Source organism: Oryza brachyantha, chromosome 7 (assembly GCF_000231095.2).
Source record: "Oryza brachyantha chromosome 7, ObraRS2, whole genome shotgun sequence".
NCBI lineage: Eukaryota > Viridiplantae > Streptophyta > Magnoliopsida > Poales > Poaceae > Oryza > Oryza brachyantha.
In genome coordinates, this window is record NC_023169.2 from 13,144,092 (window position 1) to 13,158,296 (window position 14,205).

Sequence of the window (14,205 nt, forward strand, 5' to 3'; positions counted from 1 at the left end):
GTAGTGAGCTGCTTGATATGGAACCAATGTCTAATTAAAGCTTGATGTCCATCCTTGGTAAACTTGAAACAAACACGATCACACAAATCCGGCCAACTAATTCCTTCCAAATCATGGTGAACAGATTGCAACCAAAAAGCTGCGATACCCCCAAAATTCAGCGTGGCCACCTTTACCCAATTGTTAGGATGAACACCGTATACATCAAAGTATTTCTCACAGTTCACCCTCCACATCTGCGGGTTTTCCCCCACAAATTGTGGGCACTGCATGGGGGGAACATGTCCCACTACCCCCATCTATGAAAACCCCGAATCAAACCCTAGAGAGCCAGGTGAAGAAATTATCGGCGCTCGCGAGCCTGGAGGAGTTTGATTCGCAGCGCAATCTCCAACTGCTCCACCTTGTCGTTCAAAACTTCCAGAGCTGCTCCTAACTCGTCCACCTTCTTCTCGACCTCCGGGATCTTCACCTCCAGCACTTGATGAAGATTAGAGAAATCGGCTCGGCTTCGCGTCTCCGCCTCCACCCGCTTCTTCTCGTTATCCTCGATCATGCGCATCAGCTGGTCGAGCTTCTCCTCCTGAGCCATGATCTCCGCCGCCTGCTTGGTGACGTAACGTGGTTTCTCCAGCTTCTCGCCCGGACCGTCTCACTCGTGCTCCGGATTCGATCAACCAGCAGTGAGCAAGTTTCCTTTTCGTGGCGGCGATCAATGATCACCACCAATCTCACCGCTGGAATTTTACAATCGAACTAAGAGATTACGGAGCAAGATGCTCTGATACCAAGTTGTTAGAAACCACAAGGATCGCAACACGGTAGTGGGAGGAGAGGATTAAACTCAGAATTCGCAATACAAAGTTTGCGATACAAGGAAGAACACGCACACGTCGATCCAACCGGACCAACCTGCCGCCGCCAACGCCGTCGTGTTTCTAGCCAGCCTGTCTGTATCGCCCTCTCCTCTCTTTATACATGAAACAACAAGGCCCAGCCGGCCCACTCAACGTACCCACTCCGGCCCAGCAAAACGAGGATTGGCCTTGACAATTCTTGGTGCTCGCCCGCGCGCTTGTAGCTCATCCGGCACATTCTCCAGCTGGTCTCATTCTCCAGTCACACCTGCTTCCCTGACACTTCGCTTTGGGCTAGGCACGAACTAGAGAACGCCACGCGTCCGTACGCTACGGCCAGTGCCTTTCCCACCTGTGACGCGAGAAGCAAAATGCGTAAAGCCCACTTGCTGGTATGCGCGGCTTCTCGTGCGCATGCATTCGCACGCGGCATAGCCGATTGGGTGGGTCTCGCTTGTCAGCTGAAGTAATCTTGTGAGTTGGATTGTCCGTTGCTTTTGACGAAGTCTAGATCTGAGCCCCCTTCACAACTTTTTGCACAATGGGCCAAGAGATAAACTCCGGGCCTTCTTACTAGCACACTGGAGATTTAAAAATCCATTTTCGGTCCTTCTCTTTTGAGATTGCATCGTTATCCTGCCACGATGCCCATCCTTTAAGTACAGTTGTGTCCCACCTTATCAACCAACGCCCCCTGAGTTTGATCCTGGTCTATCGTTGACCAAGGTTGGCGTCAAGCACCTGCACATAAACAATCTAAAACATCGTTTTGCGAGCACATATTTCATAATTTGACTCTCGTTAGTCCATACAACACACACTGAGTTTGCCAATTTTCTATCACAACAGGATCAAAACACTTATGGTTTTACACACACATATATAATAGTTTTATTTGTATATTATGTTTTGTTTGTAAATATGTCTGAAAAAACCAAAAGATAGAAGTAAAAAAAACCAAAAAACAACCCCCCCCACGTCAATTTCAACAAGGGGGAACCCAGCATTTTCAATCAGTCATCACACATCAGTCGACCGGAGTATGTTCAATGAAGGGAGACGGCAAACACTGGTCCTAGGGTGTATGAGTCTATTTGCAATGCCGTGCATTTCATTGCACCAAATGTTCGATGTATACTCTGGAACGAGTAGCTTTGGAGTTTGATTATTTTCAACAGTAGTGAACGATACATTTAGTTACCAAACCAGAAATACATCGCCATCCTTATTTTTATTTGCCCAAAAATATGGACTTATTCTTCAACCCCATCCTCCCTGCCGACCTGCTGGTTTGTTAGTTTATGGTGGGTATTGTGTGGAGACTCTTCAGAATCAAACGTTGTTTGGTGGAAGTACGCAATTTCCAATATCTGTAAATATGATTAGAACAAACACTTGTGAGAATAGTTTACTTATATACTCTCACTTGGAATAAAAGTGTACAAATTTTAATTTAGATAAATATAAAATATTTGTGGCACAGGATTTATTAATAGAATGTAATGCAAAATAAGCATGAACTCACTTGGTTGCTGGTAGACAATGGAGGCAGCACCGTTAAAGTCACACAAGCCATTGGCCCTTCCTGCGGTCTGGTAATAGTCGTTGAATGCGTAGGTCGCGTGCGCTACCTTGGTGTTGGGGTCAAAGCATTGCGCTCCCTGCTGGATGGCGCTACAGTCCGCGCAGGTGCCGCATGCATAGTCTAGTGCATTCTGTAGCTATGCATCCCCGACCTCTGGCTTCGCAACGCACCAGCTCGGGTTAGGGTCGCAGATGCCTGGATGCATTTCGGTGAACAAATAGTGAATACATAAGAAATTAATGCAGAAAATGACTATACTCTAAACACTTAAAAAAGGGGATGGAGCAAAAACTTACTTGATGAAGGCTTGTAGACAATGGAAGCAGCACCGTTGAAGTTGCACGTACCACTAGCCTGGTTCTTGCTCTGGTAGTAGTCATTGAACGCATAAGATGCATGTGCGACCAAGGTGTTTGGTGCATAGCACACTTTGCCCTGTTGGATTGCACTGCAGTCCGCACCGTTATTGCATGCCTAGTCCAACGCAGCTTGAGCTGAACATTCCCAACAACAGGATTCGCTACGCACCAAGTCACCTTGGTGGGACAACCATGACTACCGCCGCCGCCGTGAAAGTCAACCTCATAAACCTTAGTTCCGTCTGGATAGAATAGACCAAAGTTGCGTTCTATGGAGGCACCATCCTTCTCGTTCTCATTAAAAAGAGCAAAGATGTACACAGATACATCAGACATACGAGGGGCTTCGAACAATGCTCGTCTGATAATACCATTGTTGAATGCTTGCGCGTTGGCTTTTGTAGCCACGTCCTCTTTAGCGTCAGCTTGTGTGGCCAACATGGAGAGATGACCACCGGAGGGGTACCCACATTCCGAACATTTGACGGGCACCACTCGTTTCGGGCGGCATTGCGTACATGTGATGGGTACCCTTGGTTTGTGACCGCCCCCTCGCACGGCCATTGCAGCCCTCGTGCTAGCACGCAAAACCTGTTATATAGTAGAATAAACAGCGTCTAACTGGGCGTCGAAGAGACTATAGTACGTGACGCTAGTCCACGGATCGACCACACCAGCCGCGTTAGGGCTAAATGTAGCATAATCGAGGGGGATTTTGCCATTAGAGTTAGCATAGGCAATGTATGGATAGAAATTAACCATGAGGTATGAGTCAGTCTGATGCAAGAAGTCGATCATAGGCCTCATCACCGACTGCGCGATGTCGTCTTGGAACACACCTGTGGATGGTGAGAGAGACACATTGACCGAGTCGAAACTAATCGGTGTTGAAACCTTTATAGCATCGGCGAGGCCCAGCCTTGCCAGCGCCGCCTGCACATTCCTCATGGCCGGCAATAGCCGCGAGGTCAGGTCAGGTGCTTGCTGGAACACCTCGTTGCCCACGGCGACGCCGTTGATCTGTGTGCCCGGGTAGTACGGCACGATGTTGCTGTTCACCCAGTCGAGTGCGCTGGCCTCGTCCTGGCCGGCGCCGGAAGCCAGGTCGCTGTTGGACAGCGCCACCATCACCTTGATGTTTTGGTTGGCCAGCGCTCTGGGCACGGTCGGGTTGGTGTCGTAGATCCTCACCATGGTGATGCCATTCGCCTTGAGAAGGTTCACCACGGCCGACGGGTCCATCAGGTCGTTCCCGTCCCTCCCGTAGCACACGCCCACCTCGCCCGCATCTGCAGTGCAAAAGCAAACACACACACACACACGACGTACGTCGTCACTGCCGCCGCTGATGCAGAGCTAGCTGCAGCTGCACGCACGCTGCGCAAAGCGAACGAGGGCTTATTTGTGAGTTTACCTGCTGCACGGGAGACGAAGAGCAGAGGCAATGCGGCGGCAAGGAGGAGGAGGCGAGCGAGATGAGCGAGCGCCATGCCCGCCTGCGGGCTCTAGCTTAATTTGTGCCACTGCGAGCCGTGGCGAAGACGAGTGGCCGAGGGAGCGAGCAGATCAGGGTAGATTTTGACGAGGGTTGGACGACGAGCGCGGCGTGGAATTTATAGCGAGCAAACAGCAAGGATCGATGATGGACAACTAGTGGATGTTTGTGCGTCGTGCTAGTGGCCCGGTGTAGCCTGTTCAATTTGCAATGGGCCAGGCAGGCGAGGAAGAAGATGGGGGAAATTCTTTGGCACGCCACGACTAGCAACCAAGATATGGTGACATAACCACAGCACTACTAGCACGACTGATGAACAGGTTTGTGTTGGGCAGTTGGGCTTAACCAGTGCATGCATCCAGTACTAGTGGTTTTTTTTCAGTTTTTTTTATGATATGCGTTTTTATTTTCCTTAACCATCAGAATATGTAACAAAATAATTCCAGAATCAAATATATTTAAAAGGGTTATTTTTAGGTACCCGCACTGTCAGATTAGGAGAGGCCTTTCTGACAGAGTACATGTTGCTGAATTTGTACTCCAAGTAAATACTGAAATTACTTTATTTAATTAATCACTATATTAGCTTACTAAGAAAATTAATTTCACGGCATATTATAATAAGTAACTCTAAGAAAATAAAAGTGGCGCTAGGGTTGGCAACAGGATGACTTAGGGCTGGGTTGGACAACAACGACCCCAGCTCGAGCCCACAATTTCTCCCCCGACATCGGCGCTGAAATTGAAATCGGAGCTGATTTCTTCCACGGCCCCGACTCTGCTGGGTCCCTGTCCCCGAACGGGCCTTGGCGCCTGCAAAAACAGCACGGAGAAAGGAGAGTGGGTTGCAAGCGAGGAACTCGCCGTCGCCGCGCCACCAGGTCACCGCCCCGCCACCGTGCTCACCGTCGGCCGCCCTGCCCCGCCCCGTCGTCAGTCACCTCACCCCGCCGCTGCGCCCGCTGCCAGTCACCACGGGTCGCCCCACCACCATGCCATCGTGCCGCCGTTGCCACCGCCTGCTCCAGCGAATGAAGGGGTGACTGGGTGGGAGGGTGTGTGAGAGAGAGCAGTGTAACCAGTGTTAGCCTGTTAGGGTTTGGTATTTGAATGGGATTTTTAGTTGTATTGGCCTTTTAATTCCTCTAGTTTTTATAGTTCAGTATACCTCCTCGGGTCCCCATGGATCTAAACCTTTCCTCAGTCCCGACCCCGAGTTCCCGTGGGGCTAAAATGCTCTCCGCCCCTGTCGGAGCGGGGCTCATGGCCCTATAGGGAAAATTGTCATCCCTAAGTAGCACTGGTAGAGGAAAATAACTATAAAAAATCAAATAACTATTCAAGGTATTACGAGTAACGACACTAATAGAGAAATTAAAAAAACAACAATAAATTAAACAAGTTGGTGAATATCGTAAACATACAGACAAAAAACCTGGAAGTAGAGGGATGGATATAGAATTGACAATTTCACGGTGCAATTTGTTTTGTTTTGTTCGTTACTATATGACGTGAAAGTATGTTTTTGCATGATTTGGCATAGATTTATGGGAGGGGAGATATTTTTTCATGATTCTAGATATAACATACTACCTTCATCCCAAAAAGATTTTAGGGGTGATCATTAGCATATTATAAACAAAAAATAAATGATAGAACAAAACTTTTTTATATATATGCTCTTAGCAATCTGAAAGCAAATACTGAAAAATAAGTTACAACAAAAAAAAACTCCAAAATCAATTAAAAATTTAATGTCGAAAATTTAAATTTTAGCTTATAAGCATAAGAAAAAGCAAAATGATGAGGCTATTCATCTTTGGCTCGTGTTGTTTGTCCGAGCCTCATTATTTCGCTGAAATAAAGCAGGAGAGAAATGGTTTATTAACCATTAAAGAATAATTTATGGGTGCATATTCTTATGGAACTAAAATAATTAAGTCTAGAAAGTAAAACTATAATAAAATAATTCTAAAATCAACTCATAAATTAAGATTCAGAAAACAAATTTTGGTTCATGCAGAAACATAAGCCATTGAAGCTTGGTAAAGTAGTAGACAAATGTATTATAATTTTAAAAGGCAGTGAATAAATGCATTGAGGTTGGTAAAAGCAAAAAGCATTTTAGTCTCTATAGTTTTCTACAAGTATAGTGATGTAGGTTAAATATGAACAATATCATCTTTTCGTTTATTCTTTTCGCTTATGTTTATACTTATAAATCAAACTTTAAATTTTAAATTTATTTTGAGAATTTTTTCATCGTATTTTATTTTTTTAGTCTTTGCATTTATATTGACATATATATATATATATATATATATATATCGTATTAATTATATTTTAGTATGGATGAATTAATCCTGCCGAAATGTATCACGTATCTGAATTAATGTAAATAGAAAATCGCAGTCGCTTGTACTGTTGCCATATAGCGAAGTTATGGAATATACGTATATATGCTGAAAATATCGAAATATTTACCATTAATTTCTGTTTGGATATTACTTTCGTTGTTGTTTTTTCATCATTGCAACTAGCATTTGTTAAGAGAGCTGGCTTCATCCCCCTTATCTTTACCACTCGCATGAGTCGCTCCGAATTAGCAAATGTGCTTATATATTATGGTCAAGCCCCCACAAAAATGTATATGTGCAGTGCGCTTGCTCTGCCACGCACCATGTCTCGAAACTCTGCTTTTTGGTTCGCTTTCTCTGCATTCCCATGATTAATTAGTGGACTCAATCCATCCTCTTAACCTATATGCTTCGATATATATCTGGCTTGCTTAGCTGTTGACTCCAAATCTGCCTCTGGCTGCCTATCCTGATCTCCCGTTCTCCACTTGGTTTTCACTATTTTTTTATATTATTTCTTGGTTTTTTGCATGCATACTTCACAAACTATTAAACAAAGTATTTTTTAAATAACTTTTATATAAAAGTTTATCATCTGATCTTTATATAATATATTTTAATTTTGTAGTAATTAATGTCATAATATATACTATTAAATAGCTATCTAAAATCAGATAAATATCTCATCATTCATTAAAAAAAACATAGCCTTATGCCCACATTAATCTGCCTTCGTCACTTGCATCCTCCATCCTTACCTTCTTCATGCGTATGCAGCCCCTCGTCGGGACAAGACGACACAGCAGCAGAGAAGGGAAAACCCACGGGCGGCCAATGGTGCAACTTGCTGCTGGTGGCGGTCTATGCAGTTTGTTTTGTGTGTGGAAACTGGTTAGTGAGCCACTGCCTAAACAATATACTCCTATTAAGATATACCATTTCCTTCCGTCTCTTTCGGTGCATGCCTGCACGCATTGTTTTTAGCGAACCGAACGTCTCATCAATTTCCGGGTCTGTTCTATATATGGTTGACATATACCATTAATTTCATTCGTATGGACTATTTACATTGTACAGTGTTATATACATAAAAAATTATGGAGTACCATAAAATAAATAGTTTGATTTTTTTTTCTTTGAAGTGTGTGCGGTTTAACAGGTTAGATTACTTTATGCAATATTTAGTTGTAGCCGACGTACCGATCAATAATAACATACATGATGACTTCATCAATTTTAAGATATGTCAGCTCAGCCTGTTACGGTGCTAAAAGGGTATGATATGTGTCTTTGTTGCGGTGACTATATATGTGTTTTGATCTTTTAAATTTGTACTGTATTTCAAAAGAAACAATTTGATTTTTATTTTTAGTACTTCAAAATTTTAAAAATAGTACACAAAAAGACACGTGGTTTCTAAGTTATTATTGGTTTTGTGAATACTATTTTTACGTTTCAAAATAAATAAGCACTGAGTTTGTACGCGATGCCACAATTTAGTATACATCTTTGTTTCATGATTCTTTAATGATTAGAAAGTCATGACCAACATGAACTCGTATTAAAGTTGTAGATGGTGCCATTTTGAACAGGTTGTATTAGATATGGAGTCTCATTTTCTGTTTTTCCTATAGATTTCACAAATCCATTTGGAATTGATAAATATATGATGTTGTACTCACCTTGTATTATCAATTGTTTATATTATTAATTTAATTTCAAAATTAATAACCAGCAAGTAGACCTGTTCTAATCTAAATACAGTCTACATGGATAGGCATATTTAATCACTATATTTAGATAGAAATCTTCTTACAAAAATAATGTGTATTCTTCTTTTAATGTATGTTATAAAAAAAATCACGATTATACGATACACACAACATCACAAGCACACGTCCGCGAATGATCGATGCCTAATACAAGCCCAACCATGGTCAGTGACACATCCGAATTTCACTAAATTTGTATTGATTAAATACATCTGTTTCAAAAATATAGCTATCTTTAAAATAATGCTAATAAAAAATATCAAAAACACTGATCATATAAGTATCGCATAACCATTTTTAGGTAAAATAATATATTTTTATACTACTATATATTATTGGTCAAAATGACATATCGAAGACGATATCCAAATCTAAATTGAGTTAAGTTTTTGGAACGGAGGTAGCATGTCGTTAAAATTTGATCTCACCGAGATAGGACCACATTTCTTTGCTATTTGTCCTGGAGACATGATTTTTTTTCCAGTGTACCAATAAAGTACTTGCATGCGGCCTCATCTTTTTCTTTCTCGTATGTAAGCCAAAATTTAATTTTCTATTTTAAATTTAAAGTTTATATTAGGATTTTTCGTTATAGTTTAGTTTTCCGTCTTGACTTTTAGATGGCTAAGAATACATACATAAAATTCTTATTCAAAAATTATTTTTCATGCCATTTGGTTTTTCCTTAAAAAAGCCAAACAATCATTCTCATAGATATATATAGATTTATTATCTAAACGGTAAGTTCCGTAGACATATAAGGTCATCTTTTGGCTTTTGTAAGGAAAACGAAATAATATATTCATAACAAAAAATAATTTATGAAAAAATTATATATATGTAGGTTCTTAGCAATCTAAAAGAAAAGACGGAAAAATAAACTGCAATGGAAAAACTAGAAATCAATTTCAGAATTTAAGGTTAGAAATGACTTATAAACATATAAACATATGTATAAGTGAAAAGATGGAGTGGTACTATATTACCAATGTATTATTCCGTGAATGTTTTCATTACTGCGCTCAAAACGGCCCTTGTAGCTACTGAATACTGTGAGTTTTTCATAGTGGCAAAATTGCATATCATGCATATACTGAAGCAGCAATTTTTCGGGAGCCCGATACGCCCTTGCAATTTTACTCCTGCTACACTAACCAATTAAAATTCCAACTCGATCGCATGCATTAGCACGATGAAAGGCGTGGCTACTTGTTGATTTGATAACATAATAACCACTTGCATCTATATATTTTCCATGGCCATACGCACGCGAGTCTGGTAGCCGCCACATCGTGGAAGCCCAACCAACCAACGTGGGTGACTCGTGTGTCCACCTGACCTCCATGCATTTCGGCAAATTGTACTAGTGATCATGAGCAGGCGTTACAAAGTACATGCTCCATGATGCAATGCACCACAGGACCCAGGATACACGGCGCATTTCTGAGCTCAATTAGGTCATGTCATCTACGGAATACCATTGTTTAATAATTAGACTATTATATTGTCTTTGTCGTAAAAGAGAGTTCATTTCTAGCTGGTTGGCCCATAAAGATTTTATTTTTTTAGTAATTTTTGTATTAAGATTTAGTAAAGTAAGGAATACATGTACTGGCATTTGGAAAATAGAGACATATAAATTAAAGTTTGAACAAAATAAATGGCATTATTCTATTCTTTGTAGTTTGTCTAAATCTATATGAGATAGACTAAAAATAAAGTTTCTTTGGAACTGAGGTAATTTTTGTTTGGCGTCTGGCACCGTGATCATAACATATGGCTACGTTGAGGAAAACCTTGAAATTAGACACAAAGTTGTTTGTAAATTTCAAAGTATATCAACTTAAGAGCATGTTATAGGGATTGAAGAGGAGAGACAAACATGAAAAATGTGTATCTAGCTACAGTGCATACTTCACTAAGCCATGAGAGATGTGAACTAGATAAATATAAGAAATAACTATTATATTAGTTACTTATTAGATTCACTATGATTTGTTAATTTTTATAAATAACAGTTGTTATACTATTGACCATATTGTAAGTAAAAAGGTATCGCTGCTTTGCCGCATTGGCATTGTCCATTTGCATGCTTCTTATGTTATATGCCAGTCCTATTCTGGAAAAATATCTCATAGCACATGAGAGTTTAGCCTCTTTATATACTCCCCGGCCAATCGGCCATCAACTGCGGCTACAAGACATCTCATGTATCAGTTTACCTATGATATACTTATAGGAGTAGTTTTCACCCTAACTTGATATTTCATATTGATCCAAGTCCATGATTGTCAGTGGATATCTCTTACCATGGACTTCATAGCCCTGATATCTGCAACCCATAATGTTGTCCGTTAACACAAATAGATGAACAAAAGGGCCAAGTGAATAGTGATGAGACCGAGGAGTTTTAGAGAAACACTCCCTGTATTTCTATATACCTGTCACCAAGCGCTATCTATATTCAAATTTTTATTAATATTCCTCTTTTCTCAAATACTTTTCTAAATCTAGATATTTTTGATGGATATCATATTGTCGAAACATATTACACACTAAATATGACTATTAAACTATCTTTTATTGTAATCTAATTATTTAAAAATCATGAGTGATCAAAGTTATTTCGATAACAGTACCTACCAATTGTACTACAGTAGTACTGTACGCGAATACAGTTGACTGCGAGCCGCGTTGCCACCCGTTTCCGCGCATATATTTCGATATCCGGGGCGATTGGTTGTTTTTTGGATGAAAAGAGCTATGGTACGTATTTTAAAAAAATAATTTAAGAATAAAAATTTTTATTTATATTTTTATCGATCTAAAAGCCAAGTTTAAAAAATAAGGTTCAGCGTAAAAACATCAAAATCAATTTTAAATGTAAGATGAAAAATTTAAAATTTGGTTTATAGATATAAACAGGAGCAAAAAGATGATGGTGGATGAGTTCGGCAAAAAATAATAGAAAATGACAAAACTACAGCCTGCGTATAGAGGCACAGCTGCTCGATCCGCTGATTACCTGCATGTTTCACTTATTGCGGTAATTGTGATGATTATCGGATAATCGTTCAGGTCGCTAGCACACGAGAATAATACGTTACGGTTTTGTTGGGTAAATATCACGAGAATTGAATATTTTTTAAAAAAACAATTAAAAACCAAAAAATTCGTGGTGGTATATCGCCATATATTAGACAGTTTTCGTACCAAAACTGTGATTATAAGTATCAAAAACTATCGTGATTACCGTGTACTGCCAAAACCACTATGATAATCGTCTAATATTACGTGATTATCGCTTAATATCGTACATTTGACAACCTAAACTACAACAACTTTTCTCAAAAAATTTGAATTGAAATTCGTACGATTTCTCCACCGGCGCCCTGTTTTAGAGGGAATAACGATAAGTGAGCCCCTGATTACATGGACATGGTTGACGAGCGGAGCTTCACGACGGAACCAAACGCGCGGCCGCACTTCCAGGCGGCCTGTTCCAGGAACGCCACGGCTCCCTCGCACTCCGCGACGATGGCCTTGTCCAGCCCGCTCCGCGTCACGGGCGCGAAGAAGAGCCACGACCCGGTGCCCGTCACGAACGCCATCGTCAGCGCCGTCGCCACGGCGCGCGGCGGCCGCGGGCCGCCGCGGGCACACCACCACCGCTCCGCCGCCACGCACGCGCCGTGGATGGCGAAGAACGAGGTCACCTCGCCCGTGCCTGGCTCGAGTACGATGTAGTAGAACAGGACCTCGTGCATGAGCCCCGACACGAGGAACGCCGCGGCCACGCCCGCCGCGGCGCCGAGGCGGGCGCGCACGGGGCGGTACACGCTCGGGCGGAGCACGGCGGGGACCATGAGGTTCCACCGCCGCCCCCAGAAGTCCGCGAGCGACGTCGCGAGGTAGGGCCGGTCGAACTGCGGCTCCAGCTCCGCGCCGAGCACCCCGCGCGCGAGCGCCGCGGCGGATGCGAGGAACAGCTCCAGCATCAGGTACACGTGAGCGCCGTCGAACGCCACCACGGCGTACGCCGGCATCGCCTCCCTGTAGCACCTCAGCGAGACGAGCGCCGCGAAGACGCCCGCCTTGGCCGCGTAGGACAGCACGAACCCCGGAGCGAAGCACCGGGAGGACGAGGGCTTCTTCTTCTCGTCTATGACCTTGATGGGCAGCGTGGCGCAGGCGACGAAGCGGACGAGCGGGAGCGCCGGGTGGAGAGGCCCGTGCCCCGCGGCGAGGAGCAGGAGCTTGAAGGCGCAGAGCCAGACGAGGAAGAAGGCGGAGATGGTGCGGAGGTGGATGGAGGAGAAGGCGAAGGGGAGGACGGGGAGGAGCGCGAGCACCGGGAGGACGGCGCCGAGGCGGGGGAGGCCCGGGGCCAGGCGAGAGGTGGCGAAGCGCGCGTAGGCCATGGCCGCGGCGCTGGCGGCCGAGACCGCGGCGAGAGCGCGCAGCTCGGACGCCATGCCACCGCGGTGACCACGGCACGCGGCTGCGGGCCGGAGATCTGGATCGAGCAGCACAGGGTGATCTGATCCTGGATTCAAACAGGTGATGGAATCATGGAAACACTGTACAAATCGCCGATCACAAACGAGGATTAAAGAAAGGGAATTTGCTCAGTACAATGTCAATCTGTCACACCGTGGAATCGGCTACGAAAGTTTACGAGATCGATCAATATTCTAATGAACACTGCGGAATCATACGATTGGTCCCTACTATATGCAACATTAATCTGAACTAATCACAAAACCTGTGCCAGTCCTTGAGCCAATGAGCCAGCCCAATGTTCAAGCTAGAACTGATCAACCGGGGAACGGCAAACAACGAAGAGAGCAACAACACAAGTGCACTACAGTCACCGAAATGAAATAGCACTATCTTATAACCCCTCTGTTTTGAAATGTAAATAAAATATTTTTAGATTGTTTAGGATATAATGTCTTTGTTAAATAAACTTCACATTTATACACAAATCTGGACAACCAAAGAATTTATTTTTGGAGGGCTACTAACAAAACGGAGGAAACGGTAAAACACATAATGCAAAACACGGGAAAATTATAAGAATGACAGTTTGAATACAAAACATACTAGTACCGCTGATGAGATACTAGTGCCATTGGAAAGCTTTAGTTTGGCTACTTCATTCCTTGTTTGCATCTTCCCTATACTGGTGCCGCTCATGAGTATAGTTAAACCGAAAAGCCTGAGGCCCGACGGCCTAACCCACAGCACGAGCTTTTGGCCTAGCCCTAGCATAGCCATATAAGGTTTGGGTCCCTACCTCGACATGGGTCGGTTCAAAGATTAGGGAGTCAAAATAGATAAGAAAATATAAAGTAGTAACCAAAGAGACGAGAGAGGTTACATAGACTTTCTTCATGTAGGAGCATGATGGGCCTTCGTTCCTCCGAACCGGCTCTATATAGCTTGAGTCTTATTGAATCATGCATGGTCCGTTGGTGCAACAAGTAAGTGGGCCCGACCGTCATGGTGTGTAGATCAGGCTATTCCGGCCCAACTAATCTCAGGCCCAGGCCTAGTCATGCCCAGACCGAGCGGCCTGTTTGGCTATCTATACTGATGAGATACTAGTCAGAGAAAATAAAAATGAGGTCAAACTAAGGGAAACATTCCCTTGAAAATGATGCAACAATGATGGGATGAGCTTGGCCTAAACCGTTGTGCTTTTCGATCCTTTTTTTTTAAGTATGTACCGGAAGTTATCTGACGTAAAATCTCAAAATCTCTAATGACATGATTAG

The 14,205-nt window shown here is 43.1% G+C and overlaps 1 protein-coding gene and 1 pseudogene across 1 annotated transcript; both read right to left on the reverse strand.

The window, feature by feature from the left end:
• Positions 1-2,143: 2,143 nt before the first annotated feature.
• On the reverse strand, positions 2,144-4,291 carry LOC102715126 (annotated as a pseudogene).
• Positions 4,292-11,758: 7,467 nt separating this feature from the next.
• Positions 11,759-12,900, reverse strand: LOC102704352 (probable long-chain-alcohol O-fatty-acyltransferase 5). The gene has a single exon (XM_040525740.1). It carries the CDS (start codon positions 12,898-12,900, stop codon positions 11,854-11,856), a length of 1,047 nt encoding a protein of 348 aa, XP_040381674.1. The 3' UTR covers positions 11,759-11,853.
• Between the last annotated feature and the right edge of the window lie 1,305 nt (positions 12,901-14,205).